Here is a 15,990-nt window from a genome sequence, read left to right as displayed (position 1 = left end):
TTTGAAAAGCTAAGTCTCCATAAAGGTCTCGAATCCATCAAACCTTAAAACCTCCAATGGACCTAAACTTTTATCGCAAAACACGTCTCAAACTAATGTTTGGATTTAATCCATAATCTCTAGTTTCAATTCACAGCATAGGGCAGTAGCCCTAGCCCTAGCAAAAGAATGGAGGATCATTCATGAGCTGGACTGATTTGCTTCAGTGTATTTCATTTCATACACACAGCAATTTCCTAAAACTCAGAACACTTTTTCTCATGAATTACAGCAATCAAACACATCAGTGATAACTCCTCTGTATAACACATAAATTTGCTGATACAGCACAAGCTCAATTACCGAATATTTACCACAGGATTTGAGTATAACAGTTATATTCATGGACTTTCATATGTCAATGTTGCCAACAGGATTAATAAAAAATTATGATTTACAGGACAATAAAGAACCACATTTTGTGAAACAACTTGAAAAAGGAAGGCATTAAAAGCACCTCCAACGTATTGTCGTGTATCGAAGCAAACCATATATGTCAAGCCTCCCCAAATTTCTTGGTCTGTTTCCCCTCTAAGACATGACATGATCCAATGCCAGCTTCACAGGGCTTTCCCAAAACCCAAGTTGCATTCAAATTTATGAGATTTTGTAAACACTTACAACATGTCCTTGATAAAATCAAGATTAAGTGTGTCCCGAACAATAAGGAACAATCCTACAAAAATAACAACCGTTATCCCTGATGACATAATCCCCTGCTCCACTTCTAGAGGAAGCTTTCTCCCACCCCTAGCAGCCTCTATGAGGATGAAAGCCAAGGTACCTCCATCTAAAGCAGGTAGAGGAAGAAGGTTAATTATTGCAAGGTTAAGATTAAGCAAGGCTGCAAACTGATAGAGTCCATCAACATTCGACCTTGCAACTTCTGCACCAACAGCGATAATGGCAACTGGACCTGCAACTTTACCAGCTGTCTGAGAGAAGTTTAGAAAAGTCTGCTTTAAGCTATCCAAAACATTAGATGACAAGCCCCAAAACTCTCTCCCAGTATAATTAAAAGCATCCGGAATACTTTTGGGTTTTACTTTTGTGAACTTGACATTTGGTGACAATTGTACTCCAATTTTGCCTGTTCCATCATAATTCTCATCAGGGATGATCCGAATTTCAAAGTCCTGTTGTCCCCTCTCAACCTTAAGAACCACATTTCTTTTGGCATTCTGCTTAATTACATCAACAATCTCTGAAACACCATTAGGCCCTCCTTTTGGCAATTCAATTCCATTAACCTCAAGGATCACATCCCCCGGAAGCAACCCGTCTCGGGAAGCTGCTGAGAAGGGTCGAACCTCGGGCACAAGCACCCCTGGATAGGCCTCTTGTACAGGCAAACCAACTGACAAGACTTGAGTAAAGATTATAAGGTATGCAAAAATGATATTGGCAACTACACCAGCTGAAACCACTATAGCTCTATCCAATATTGGCCTGTTCTTAAGCAAATTTTTATCATCTACTGGAATATCACTGTCTGGATCATTATCAGGAAATCCCACAAATCCACCCAGAGGAAAAGCTCTAAGAGAATACTCTACATTGTTTGCATTGAATTTAGCTAAAATTGGACCAAAACCAACTGCAAATTTACTCACATGGATGCCTTGAAGATAAGCAGCAAGGAAGTGACCACTCTCATGAACAACAATTATGGCCGTTAACACAGCAGCTGCCTCCAACACAGACTGGGCACTCTCAAAGTTGCCATAATCAAACCCGGGAATTGCACAAGACGTGAACTTGAACCTTCTTCCATGTGGGTACCTACCCTTTTGAAAGAAAAACGGTTCCTTGCATTGAGAACCAAGGTCTGATGAAGAAAACGAACAGCATACGGTAGAAGACAGAGGTTTTGGGAGGTGGGTTTTGGGTTTTGATGGAAACTCAGAGATGGGTGACTTGGAATTGGTTAAGTTGATGAAAGACAAAGAAGAAGAGAGGCTAATGACCATGGTTTCTTGGTGTTTTTCTGATAGAGGGTATTAAGAAGGTGAGGCTTGGTTTTGTGATAGAAGAGGAGGAATTGGATTGGATAATGTTCATAGTTTCATGCCTTTTTTGGGGTTTGTGGAGGGGAACTCAAGTCAAGTGGCGACTCACCTGTCTTGCTTCCCTCTTATTTTTCAGCATTCGGTGTGCCTTTTTTTCTTTTTTTCTTTTCGGGATGTGGCCTTTGTTTCGACCAAAGAAAAAAATACACGTGCCCTTTTGTGGAACGTTAGATCTACAGAAACAAGAGTCCTACTTATCTGGGTCATCGGGTCGCGGTGGTAGGCTTCATCGGCTTGCTTGGGTTGTTCAGTTCAGAGAATCCAAAAGGGTTTGAAGATAGATAAACTCTTTGACTTTTCTTATTAGGGGACAAATAAATCCATGACACGTAGTGAGTCATATATCCATCCAGATAACTCCACCTGTACTTACTGAAGTTTTAATTTTTAATGGGTGGTGATTTTCCCACTTCTTTTTTATCCACACACTCCTTTTTATTTTTTAATACGTTTTACTATAAGATAAAAGAGAGTGTAAGTAAACAAAAGATGAGTGAGAACATACAATTTTATAAAAATGAAATGTAAGTGGATAAAAAGGAAGTGGGAAAATCAGTATCTTTTTCAATTATCTAAATAGTATTATAATATAAAACACTGGGCTTTGCGAATGTCCAGTTGTGTTTTAAAGCCTCTTCGGATTTCCTTAGCCTTACTTGGCCCACTTGAAGTTGGCTAGTAGTATAGTGTCAAAATTTCACATTAACTCTTCGTGAGTTGGCTTATGTTGATGAGAAGGAATATGAGTTCTTGGATACTCTTTCCTTACAAGCCAACGTTGTAGTGACAAGTTCTACACATAGGCTCGTATCAGTTGGTATTAGAACATAGTTTCCATCATGTAACTAGGTTAATTAGACTCCACGAAAGAGTGATTTATAAGTTGAATTAACATGATCGGTATTTAGTAAGTGAGTGAGAAGCCATCTCAAAGGAAGGAAAGAGCTACCATTAGACCAATGTGGTGGAGTGTTAGGATTCAATATTTCACACTAGAACTATAGCTTATGTTGGGAAGATATTGAGATTTTGGGCATCCTTTCCTCACAAAGCCGTTTTTGCAAGGGCAATAAGTTCTACTCATTTAGGGAACTCCACAAGTTGTTGGTGATTACTTGAAAATGAAAACGATTCTTTTGCTAAGAAATGAATAATTGATACAAATGTTTCTGAAAATTCTTGTTCCCATTATTGAACCATTTACAACTATATGCATTAGGATCCCGATTATATTATAACGCACGTAAAAACGTACATACATGTGTTAAAACTACATAAAGGAAAGTAATAAACTTCAATGAACTATCTAGTGAAAACCTCAATTAGTACTAATATGTTGACCAATTAGAAGAAAAGGATTTCCCTCAAATCATATACAAATGTAGCAAAATATTAAAAGTAAAGGATCTTTTGTTTGGAATGAACAAGACGGCTCCAACAAAAGGTTTGCTTGCAAAAGTTAGCTTTTCGAAAGGAAGAAACGACTGTTGGTGTTTAGAAATGGTACTTTGAACCTTGTTAAAACAAATTACTTCAAAAGAGTACGAAGGGAAATGGAAAATAAAAAGGTTAAAAAAAGTGAAAGATGGCCATGATTTTTGCCCAAATCCAAACATATCTGCCAAGTGGGTCTCAGATTTTGATTTTGTTAGGAGGCAAGACAAATGGAGCAGAGAAAAGTGGGATTCAATCAAATCATCAAAAATTCAAAATGGGCCATGGGTCCTTGTCAACAGCCACATAAATGATAAATCTAACAGCTATGGCCTGCATCTTCTTGACCCACCCACCACCTACCCACACAACATTGAACATTCACAAAGACCCTTCTTCTACCACCTAATGATGCAATTGATGATGCTTCTGTGACATCAATGCATGGCCCTTTTAATCTGATAAGTTTTATTATTTAGTAAGTGAAATCTCTTTTATAAAGTTATTTTTTAAGTATAAGTGATAGTCTAAATTACAGGGGAAGGGAGGTCTCACACACACAATTACGGTGTCATGGGGGGTTCAAATCTAAAACCACTAGCTAGTATACAAGTCAAGGGTATTTTCCACTGAAATAGACCCTATTTTTGTAGAGTTTTTAAATACATGTAAAGGGTTCACATTCACACCCTGTTGTTTCATTTGGAGATAAGTTTGAAGTCATATATTAAGAGATTATACATACACACTATGGGGGGTGTTTTCAATTTAGATTCTAAAATAATTTAAAGAAGTTTAAAAGTTCACGTGTATTCAATCATGATTTTATAGAAGTCTATACAGTTCTGGGTGTATTCAATTCGGACTTTTTAAACTCTATTCAATTACAAAGACCTCTCTTCTACCACCTAATGATGCGATTGATGACGCTTCTGTGACATCAATGCATGGCCCCATTAATTTGATAAATTTTATTATTTAGTAAGTGAAATCTATTTTATTAAGTTTTTTTTTTAAAGTACAAGCAAGGTCTAAAATATCGATGATATCAGAAATATCGGTAGTCCAAAAATATGGAAATTTCAATGGAAATATCGGGATATTGTCGATATCGATAAAAATTGAATAAAAACCACGGAAATTCTAAGAAAAACTTAAATTTTTTTATAGAAACTTTGGAAGATGTTTATTTAGTCAATTATCTATTAGTTTGTCACAAAAAATTGGAAGGAAATGCATTGCATGATGGGTTTAACTGATTTAAGTTGATTATACAGCGAGCTGTCAAACACTGTGAGTGTAGAAAATATGTAGTAATTAATGAAAGAAGATGAAACACACCATAATCATTTATATATAATGATTTACTACAATATTTTACACTTTATACATTGCATGGTAAGATACATAAGTGACTTAGTACCACATAGAGTTCCCCTTTTGCGTATTATCATAAAAACATAAGCAACATGATGGTTAAGGCGTTGGGGGAGTGATATGGCAGGGGTTCGAATCCCCTTTATGTATTATCACAAAAACATAAGCAACATGGTGGTTAATGCGTTAGAGGAGTGAAATGGCAAGGGTTCGAATCCCCTTTGCATGTGTGCTTTGGTTTTTCTTTTTTCTTTTTTCCATTACATCGATATTTTTGATATTATAGAGATATTTTGACAAAATATTGCTGAAGTGTGAGCGAAATTATCGACATCGAAATTTTTTGATATTATCGATATTTATACAATATGTGTATGGATACGTTCCGAAATATCTGTGACCCGAAAAAATGATAATATCCTTGATATTTCATCGATATTATCGATATTTTAGACTATGAGTACAAGTGATAGTCTAAATTATAGGAAAGGGAGATCTCATACACACACTATTACGGTGTTATAGGGGGGGTTCAAATCTAAGACCACTAGCTAGTATACAAGTCAATGGCATTTTCAACTGAAGTAGACCTTGTTGATTTTTGTAAAGTTTTTAAATACATGTAAAGGGTTCACATTCACACCCTATTATTTCATTTGGAGATAAGTTTAAGTCATATATATATATATATTAAGAGATTATACATACACACTACGGGGGTGTATTCAATTTATATTTTAAAAGAATTTAAAGAAGTTTAAAAGTTCACGTGTATTCAATCACGATTTTATTGAAGTCTATACAATTCTAGGTGTATTCAATTCGGACTTCTTAAACTTCATTCAAATTTGGATGTATTCAATCACGATTTTAAAAGACTTCATAAAAGTTTGGGTGTATTAAAAACCACATTGATTTTAAAGGAAATACAAAAAGTGGTGGATTTCATTTGATTATAGACTAATTTAAGGCCATGAAAAATCTTTACTTCTCCCCAAATATTTTGATAGATATATTTTTTTTATTCTCAAGAAATGATTTCACCACTTCTACTACCACCATCTTATCATGGTTATCACCGCCGCCGGGCGCGCCATCGCCACCACCACCACCACTGCAGTCATCGTCGTCGTCACCACCACCATCGATATCGCCGCTAGCCCCGACATCACCACCATCACCACCACCTCCACCCACTGACGCCCTCACTACCACCTCCACCACCACCGTCACCGTCACCACCACCACTGCCACCGCCACCACCTCCAGCACCATCACAATCACTGCCACCACTACCACCACACCCTTACCCCCACCTCCACCACCACTACCACCCCCACCACCCTTACCCCAACCTTCACCACCCCTACCACCCCCATCGTCACCCCCACCACAACCATTGCCAGCATCATCACCATCACCGACACTGTCGTTGTTGCCACTCCCACCTCCACCACCACCACCACCTTTACTACCTCACTCCCACCGCCACCACCAGTACCACCCCCACCTCCTCCACCACTACCTCCCTACAATCACCCACAAATCACCATCGCCATCACCACCACCGTCTTCACCCCTAAACCCTTTATTTTTTGAGTGCTATAAACTCCATTAAGATCAATAATAAAGCTCTAACAAACTCAATTAAAATCTATACATGAATTCAATCAAAATCTATGTGGAGTTTGTAGAATTCAGTCAAACTCAATTAAACTCCCTCAACTTTATAACTCTTTTAAAATCATTTAAAATCTAAATTGAATACACCCTCCTACAAGTTTTACTATATAGTGAATTATAAACCCACATAACAAATAAAACAACAAAATATTATTCCTTCCATCAAACATGAGCATCCAAAACATTTAATTACATATATAAAGTTAAGATTGTGTAGATACCCTCTTTCTTTTTCTAATTACAATGTCTTGAAGTAAAGATGAAAAACATAGAAAATTACTCGTATCACGAGTAAATTAATCTTATATACAATGAGATATATACCCTTATTTCTATAACACTCATTCGTAACTATATAAAGAGTGCGATAGAAATAAAAAGATATACACCCGTTATAAATAAGTTTTGATTCTAAATTTACCACATGTTAACTTGTAAAAGAATCTACATGTTTTTACGCATGCGAGAGTCGAGACACCTTGTGACAGGACACATTTATTCCTAGACCAGCAGTTGGAGAAACTTGCTAGCTGGGGCTAGGCTAGGTAATGGACAGAGATGATGGAAATATTAAATGCAAAGTAAACTAACAGAAAGCCAAGGGTCGTAGGCCCCCGCCCCTACTCACATTGCAGTTATGGTTCCCGCTCTACCAGCCCGCTTCTCGATCTGAAGCTAGCCTGGACCATTTCCAATTAAAACCAGATTCCTTCATTGACAGTCTTGCATGTCTGTTTTCTCTCTCTCTCTCTCCAAGTCTCTTTCGTTTTCAATGTTTTCTGTATTTTCATCTTTTAACATTTCAAATCATTTCCATAGTCAATGGTAATAGCAAAAGTTCTGTACAATTTTGCTATGCTGGTCCTGCACACACATATATATATATATAGCCAAGCATAAGGATCATGCCTATTTGAGTTGACTAGATGATCATAAATATGCAGTTTAATGTGGCGTCACACTCACAACCTAATGACGATATTAATAATTAATTAAAACATTATCAGAGCATGCAGTTTGTTTTCAAATTAAACAATTGGATTTTTTTATTATTATTAGAAGGTTAAAATATATATAAGCAAAAGCTATTTTTAAATCTCGTTGTGTTAAAAGTTAATATGAACGTGCTTTTTTGTTTTGTTTTGTTATCTTTTTTTCCAGTTTTAAATAGTTTGGAAGGATCTTTCAATTTCCTAGAGATAATTGAATATACAATTATAGTGGGAAAGGAAAGGAGGGGATGGCCGACCTGATCGAGCATCTGCCCTTAATTTTCTACCTACTCTCTTCAATGACAATCACCTGCATCATCATGCTTTTCTTACCTTTACAATTGCCAAATAATAATCTCTCTCTCTCTCTTTCTCTCTCTCTCTCTCTCTCTCTGAATTAGCCTGGACTAAAACCCTAGCAGGGAGGAGCTGAGGTTACATCTATAGGAGAGGCCTATAATTTCTATTCCTAATTTTGATTCATTTTCTTGGCCCTTGGTTGATAGAAGGGACTTCCATATGTAAAGATTCCCCACCTGAAAAAAACTAGTCAAAATTAAGGGGACAGACTTGTGACTAAAACAAGATAATGTTGCAGATATATATATATATATATATATATCGACAAGAAGAGCATTCTTTGTCTTCTTACCCTAAATCTCAAATTCTCCAAAATTGGATGAAGGGTTTTCTCTATATATGTATATGGATTTAAATTCTAATATGAAGCAAGCATGCATGCATGTATATTAAATCCTGATATAAATATACATATACATATATATATATATATATATATATATATAGAGTATTTTCACTATATATGCAAATTATTGAAGAAATAGTAATAACTACAAAAAAAAAACAAAGAGGAGCACTTTAATAATTCAAAGGTTGTAATAAAACCCAGAGAGAACAGAAAAAGAAAAGGGGAGATACAAGAAAAAAGATTGACAGAAATTGGGGAGGGGATGGATGATCGATCAAGAACCACATACCATGAAATGAACGATGAAAATATGGAGAGAGATGCAAAAGGAGATATTGACGCGGCTCAATCAGAATCACATGGCTAAAGTCTCCATATATTAACCATGCCTTCAAATTGAGGCGCGCCAATACCTTCATTATGTATATTTTCACATCTTTCTCCATCAACCTTTGCAACAACAACCTTTCTGTACATGTGTGTGCGCCCCTTCTTTCTTCCCCACAACAAGTGCTCAAAAACCCATCTGCAGCTCAGTTGCTCTCTCTCTCTCTCTCTAAAAAGATGCTTTTATAGACAAAACCAACCCAACCCAACCCATTTGATGCATTTCTTCTGATGATTTGACTTATTAGCTAGCTTTTGGCAACCGCCCTACATCATCTGCTGCCTAAAGGGAAGCAAAAGCCGAGGGTCATCAAAACCACAAGTGAAAAAGTTGAAACGGATTTTGTGTTTATGCACGTAGGCCAATTAACTCTTTGGAAATACATATATATATATATATATATATATATATATATATATATATATATATATGTTAATATCTGGTTATCCCTTAGGCCACCAGGGCCTCCACGTAGGTCACTTCATTGTTTGGTGTCAGGTGGAGGGTAGTTTGAAACTTTGAAGTTTCTCCTTCTGTCATTGACTCCCATTTTGTAATTTTGTCCAATTAATTTGCAGCACAATATATCGGATTAATTAATCACCCTAATCCCAATTAAGCTGCCTCTGAGATCATCTAAAATCATGCATACAACTAGAAGGCATTCACAATATTACAAATTAGTTTAATGAAAGGAGATTATAATTATGATTACCGACTACTCAACTTTCCCATGACTTGGCTCCCACATACCCAATTAAGTCCTAAAGCTAAATCCAACTCTCCAAGCATGTATGTGAGGCTTTCTGGAGGTAGGTGAGTAGGTATAACTCCATGATTTATTATGCAAAAGGTTGTCTGATAACAAATGATTCTCTGCACTTTGACTCATTGTAAGCCCAACTGGTTAGCTAGACGGACAGCTGCATGATCAATACATAAATACCTAGGCATATGTGCAGTATTAAAGGAAAAGAATTTGAAGAGAAATGGAGCCATATCAAATTTTGACCACATGAAACTTCATGAGCTTCAACTGCAACAAATAATTTGGTGCAGAAAAAGACCAAGTAAATCTAAGAAATTAAAACAGAGTCGAGTCAACTTTGGATATATATATATATATATATAAGAGGTTATATGTTATTTTGCAGCCCTCAAATGAAACCAAGCCGGCTTGCCTCCAAATCTAATTTTGCACAGCTAACTAAGATAGAGACCTGCCGCCAACGGAGTCTAGCTTAGTAAAAAAGAACATTGACTTGCAAATTAGCTGCCTTACCTTTGGCATTGCAGAGCATAATAATTCAGGTACAATTAATCAATTATATAGGCACCATGCAACTGCTCCAACTTAATTCATAAACTAGTTACTTTATATGTTCTTTTGTATGGCTTAGATTCTCTGTACTTGTTCTGTTTTGGGTTTTATAAGCAAAAAATACTTTAATTTTGCTTGAGTCCTTCTTGTGTAAGTAATTTTCTGTATTTCTTGGAAGTGAGAGTGAATGGGGGCGGTGAGTCTGCAAAGACCCCATAATGGCTGACTGAGGCTGACGACCTCTGGATTAGTGGGCTTCATATTTTTGCTGGCATGGCATCACACTGAGTTCTGTTGGGTCCAATGTCACAGCTGTCGCTGTAGCTTACCTTTAAGGCCTCAACTTTCTTGGCATGTCAATATATGGTAAAACGTACAATGCGAAATCTGTCTTGTCAGACACTAAATTCCCCCGCTTTCCAAAACGGCTTCCAACATTTGAGTGAAACATTTGCTTTCAGATGGTTCTGGCATTCGCAAAACATCAAAGTTTGTAACTTTCTAATGGGTGTCAAATGCGCGGGTACTGTTTCTCAATTGGGTTTGAGAGATTTACGGTCTGGGCCATCTGGGCTGGCTTTGAATCGGGTGGGTTGTTCGCAGAAAGTGAGCAAATGGGTGTGTTTTAATGGGCTCCTGGGCTCACCGATTCACTGGGAAATAAGGTATCTGGAGGACAAGAAGCCTTCCATGCCAGCCAATGACCTGCAGGTAATTTTATAGTGAAAGCCTTATTTAAGGTCCTTGGATGAGGTCGTATCTCTTAACTATTCTGGGTTGCAGAAAGTTGTGGATCAAATGGAGCACAATGTTTCCAAGACATTGCATATGGATTTGAGCTCTTTTCCAAGTGGATTTTCTTCCTGCAACATGCAGCACCTCATGAGTTTCTTCTTTCTCCTCTGTCTTCTCCAATTCATAGGCTATCTCAATCTGATAGTTATACTTGTGATTTCGGATCTTAAATATATTGTTGTTTTTTTCTGGATTGTTGAATGTTTTGCTACAGAAGGTACAACATACATTGACCGTGTTGGCATATCTGTCACTTCTAGCTCTGTGTCATATTGTACTGGCTTTCTTTCTTGTTGAGGTGGTGGAGTTTTATTGGGTTGCGGAGATGGGGACGATTGTGGCGTGTGGGCTGGTGGGCTGGTGGTGGTGGTGGTGTGGCTGATCTGTGGGCTTTTCTTTGTGGGACAATGCTTGGCTCCTGATGTATCAGGAGCCATGACGTGGGCTTTTTAAAAAATCAACACGTGTGTATTTTTTTTTTGTCCTCTTTCCTCTTTCCTCTTCCCCCAACCTTTTGGCTGGTTTTAACTGCAGCTCCCAAAGACACCGCCACCCCTGTTCCGAATCCACCCTCATCACCAACCTCGCCCTCTCCTAAAACCTCTCACTTTATCTTTTTTTATTGTTCATCATCTCATATATGTGGGTTGTTGAATCTGATATTCATCTATTATGAGCAATATTCCAAGATCTCTAACCGACTCCGCCCTCCCCCTCTTCAATCTTGCAATCTCTGCTTCTGATCCTTGGCCTTTTCCTTTCGTCTTCTTATAACCCATCAAGAAAATTCAAAAACCACTGAACCTATAAGGCAGCCCACCAAACGGCACCAGCAAATTTTTTTGGTTTCACCTCTATTTAGCATGTAAGCTTTCTCCTCCTTCTCCCTCTCCCTCTCCTTCTCCTTTCTTCAACAACCATGAAAAATCTTTTTTTTTCAAAAAAAGAAAAAAACCTGCAAGTCACCCTCCCCTGCCTTCGTCTCTTTCTCCTTCACTTACCGAAGTTTAAAAAAACCAGCAAAAGACTTGAGTTAAAGGAGTTGGAAAAAGAAAAAAAAAAAAAAAACAACAACAACAACAACACGTGTTGTTTTGTAAAGAAGCCACGTTAGCTGTTGAGGAGGAATGGCTCCTGATGTATCAGGAGCCAAGCATTGTCCTTGTTTGTGTCCCCTTTTACATTTTTTTTTTTTGGGAGGAAAAGGGTAGAATCGGAGAGAGAAAAGAACAAAAATGACCAAAATTGATTAAAAAGTATTGAAAAGTGAAAAAAAGTGTAAGTGGAGTCGAGAAAAAAGAGTAAAAAAATCAGCACCCTTTTTTAAATGAAAAAAAAGAGAGAGAGGTGGAGGACAAGAAGTGACGGAATGATGGTGTCTTCATTTTGGTAGATTCTCAACCCTTGTTTGTTTGTAGAGGTAATTGCATCGATCAGTAATTGAACTGAAAAAGAAAGGCAAAAAGAAGGAAAAGTCTCTAGTGCCTTTAGCTTTTGGTGTTAGGTGCCAATGCCATAATTGATGATGCAGCTTTTCACAAACCACATACGATGGCCAATTGGGTTGCTTCACCTGCCCGTCACAGCTAAAGTCATCATCATTATGATTCTGGTTCTACCTTGACTGTGTTATTTCATTATTATTTTATCTGTATTATTATGGGTGCTAATTGACTGTGTTACTTCTTTTTCATTATGTTTCGCTTGAATCAAATTTAACAAAAAGGCTTTTTGAGTGACATGGCTCTTCTTTGCATCTATCCATTACGCGTGTGTTGCTCGTGTAATTAAGTGATTTTCATAAGAGAGTTGTCATGTCTACCAAAAACTTTATCCTAAAAATGAATGCGTAATTGAGTTCAATTTAGAGGGATAGGGAGCTAAGAATCCAAATTTTTCTGATAAAACTTCACTGTATCGCTATGTCACTATGTGTCCCTTGTGTCCGTTTTCACGGTAGCTTCGCTGAAAGGGAGGAATTATCAAACAGTCAAAAGCAGCCGAAGCCTCGTTGATTAGATTTTCAAGTTTGTGGGCTCTATGAACAAGAAAGCTTGAAAAGAATTTAAAATGTAAAGGAAAAGCAAAAATCCAGCAAAAATATGAGAGAACTGAGACAAGTATGAGGGCTGTTGAAAGTCCTCAGTTTAAATTATTGTTTGTGGCTTTGCTGAGGGGACCCCACGACCCACAAACATCCATACTATTTCTAACCTAAATTAGATTCTGTCATGACTCATGTGGTCTTGTCCCTTTCTTGAAAATAATGTTACACTACTTTATGCCCTATATGCTCAATTAAATAAATTTCATCCTATTCGAATAGAGACTACACTTCTCGGCAGATGCAATCCATCCCTTTCCAAACATTCAAAATCATCACAGGAAAAACAAAAAACAAATATTCAACAATTTTTTAGGTTATTTGTACAACCTACTTTTATAAAAGGGAGATTCACTATTATACCCAATATAAGAACCCAAATTATTATTAAAAAAAACCTTATATAAAATGGTCTTTAGAAACACAACCAAAGCCCATTTACAACATAATAAAGAGGCTTTTAACATCTTATAAATTACAAAATTGCCATCAATTTTTTAAAACAAACCCAACCCCAAAACCTCGTAAAAATACCCAAAACACTTAATAGGGCATCAAAGTAATTTAATAATCAAAATTCAATTCAATAAGGCCAGCTGTCATTTTTTGGGTTTGTTTATAGAAATTAAATGATATAGGGTTTATCTATATTATTAGTACTAAAAATGGGTATATGACTAAGTATCTCTTTATAAAATAGGACCCATATGACTCTCCTTTGAATTTTATATTTTAAAGGTTATGATGATGGGAATGAAATCATTATATTCCTCATGTTTTAGTGTCATTTATACGGGTTTGTTTGGAAATGCTTTTATAAAAAGTATTTTTATTATAATAAGTACACTTTTATGATCTGTAATTGCTTTTAACTTTTTTAAAAGTATTTTTAAACTGTCTCTAAATATAAATAAGAGAATATTTTGCACTCGAGATCTTGTGTTCGACAACAGTCATCAAACATGTAATAATCTTTTTGAGTATTTAAAGAAAGGGACAATATAACATTACGAGGCATGTATGGTTGGAATTATCAACGTGTCCATAAATATTCCTTCTAACTAAAGCCCCGTTTGGTTCATGGGAAAGGAGGTTTGGGGATGGAAAATCAATTGTTTTCCTATGGTTGGTAAGTCTAGGCATGAGAAATCGTTGCCTTGCACATGGAAAAGTATGGGGGAAAGTGAAGTCTTCTTCCTCCCTTGGGTTTTGTTTACCTCCTCATGGGAAAGTTTGGAAAAATAAACCAACATTACATATGTTGGGGTCTTTTTTCGTCGGAAGGCTCGTTCGGGCTTGTTGATTCTCAGACCGCCATAGAGTGGTGGATCAAGCCTTCGTTGCCCCTTTTTCTGAGTTAGCGAGGACTAGGCCCAAAGCATCCCGAGGGAGAAGCATGTCCTAGGGGAGTACTCTGTTCTTCTTCCAGCGGTTGCGTGTTTGGTGCTGACGTTTCTGGCAGCTTGACGAAGAGTTGAAGATGACTTGCTGATGTTTCCGGCAGCTTGACGAAGAGTTAAAGATGACTTGCTGATGTTGATATGAAATTATATGAGCTTGGCATGAGAGCTTGGAGTGTGGGAGCTAAAGATCCACAAGTTTTGCAAATGAGAATGCATGTGCTTGGCTTGGTGTTGGATATGCTTGAGTTTGGGTGTTGATAATTTGTTGTTTGTAGCTATGGTGTTTATAGCTTGGAAGGAAGGGAAAGCTTGGAGTTATGCTTTGTGAGGCTCTATGGATTTAAGAGTTTCAAGAGAAGAATAATGGGAGTAAAAGCTTGAGGTTTAAAGGCTATGATGTTTATAGCTTGGAAGGAAGGAACCTAGTTTGATGGTTGCTGGGATGCTTGAGCAACCAAGAGGTGTTGGTTGATGGCTGCTGGGATACTTGCAGCAGCCAAAGGATGAAGGTTGATGGCTAGGATGGCCGATGGAACGCTTGCAGCAGCTGAAAGGAGGAAGGAAGATGAGTTCTCATGGTTGCTGAGAAGCTTGCAGCCACCAAGAGAGACTGATTTTGCCCAGCAAATGCCTCTCAATTTATAGAGGGTGAGGGTTTTTCTTTATTTCCAATAGGCAAAGAGAGGTGCTGGAACCAACCTATTTTCAATGGGTAAAAGGAAGCTCTGGGGCATGCTATTTTTCAGCAGGCGAAGTTAGGTACCAATGCCATAAACTAATTATTTCCTATGGGTAAAAGGAAGCGCTGGAAATGGCTTGTTTCTAGCGGGTAATAGGGAGTGCTGGAAAATGCTTGTTTCCAACGGGTAAAGCTAGGCATTTGGAAAATGGCTATTTCCTATGGGTAAAAGGAAGTTCTTGAAAAATATCTCATTTGCTCACTCAAATTGGAAAACTCTAAGTAATGGGCTTGGACTTTAGTGCTCCCAAGTAGCTAGCCCAAAGTCTTCATTATCTAAGAGCTTCCGTGTGCCTTGTGAAACTCCGTAACCTTCCACACCACAATCCCTCGTGCAAGCCCCGTAAACCACATGACTTGGGTTCATGTAAGCTTGGTAGGTGATTGACATATGAAAAATGTATTATTGGCTTGGTATGGCATGCACACTATTTCTATATTTATTTAATAAATTAATTCTCAGAATACAGTTTGGATTAACGCATGACCAACATTATATGTTATATTAGGCTTTAAATGTCTTTGGGCTTCCCGTGACTTTTTTGGGCCTCAACAACATACACATTTTTCATGACCATATTGTCCCAATTAACAATTTAGAATTACAATATAGCATTAAATGCATTCTTTTTTTATTTGATTTCATATTTGTATAATTAGAAAATTAAACAAACTTTGTTTTACATTTCTACACAAACCAAACACGTGAAAAAAAAAAAAAAAAGTTGGTATTTCTTGGTTATTTTCATAGGATTACCAAACATGAAAAATGACATGGGAAATAATTTCCCCTCCAATCTGTGAACCAAATGAGGCCTAATAAGTGTAAAGTAGCAAAGAGTGCAATCTCCACTGATGATGGCCAGGTTCAATGAACCTGAACACGTTACCTACTTTCCTTTTTGGTGCTGATTAGTATTTAAACCTTGTTCATCGT

The 15,990-nt window shown here is 37.2% G+C and overlaps 1 protein-coding gene across 1 annotated transcript; it reads right to left on the bottom strand.

The window, feature by feature from the left end:
* Nucleotides 1-303: 303 nt before the first annotated feature.
* ARASP (chloroplastic membrane metalloprotease) lies at nucleotides 304-2,163 on the bottom strand. Its single transcript, XM_021967235.2, has one exon. It carries the CDS (start codon nucleotides 2,007-2,009, stop codon nucleotides 657-659), a length of 1,353 nt encoding a protein of 450 aa, XP_021822927.2. The 5' UTR covers nucleotides 2,010-2,163; the 3' UTR covers nucleotides 304-656.
* Between the last annotated feature and the right edge of the window lie 13,827 nt (nucleotides 2,164-15,990).

Source organism: Prunus avium, chromosome 3 (assembly GCF_965620075.1).
Source record: "Prunus avium chromosome 3, drPruAviu1.hap1.1, whole genome shotgun sequence".
Lineage (NCBI taxonomy): Eukaryota > Viridiplantae > Streptophyta > Magnoliopsida > Rosales > Rosaceae > Prunus > Prunus avium.
This window is presented reverse-complemented; position numbering and strand designations above follow the sequence as displayed.

Excerpts from the sequence above, each read along its gene's own strand:
- ARASP (XM_021967235.2), bottom strand. The coding sequence starts at position 2,009 with ATGGTCATTAGCCTCTCTTCTTCTTTGTCTTTCATCAACTTAACCAAT.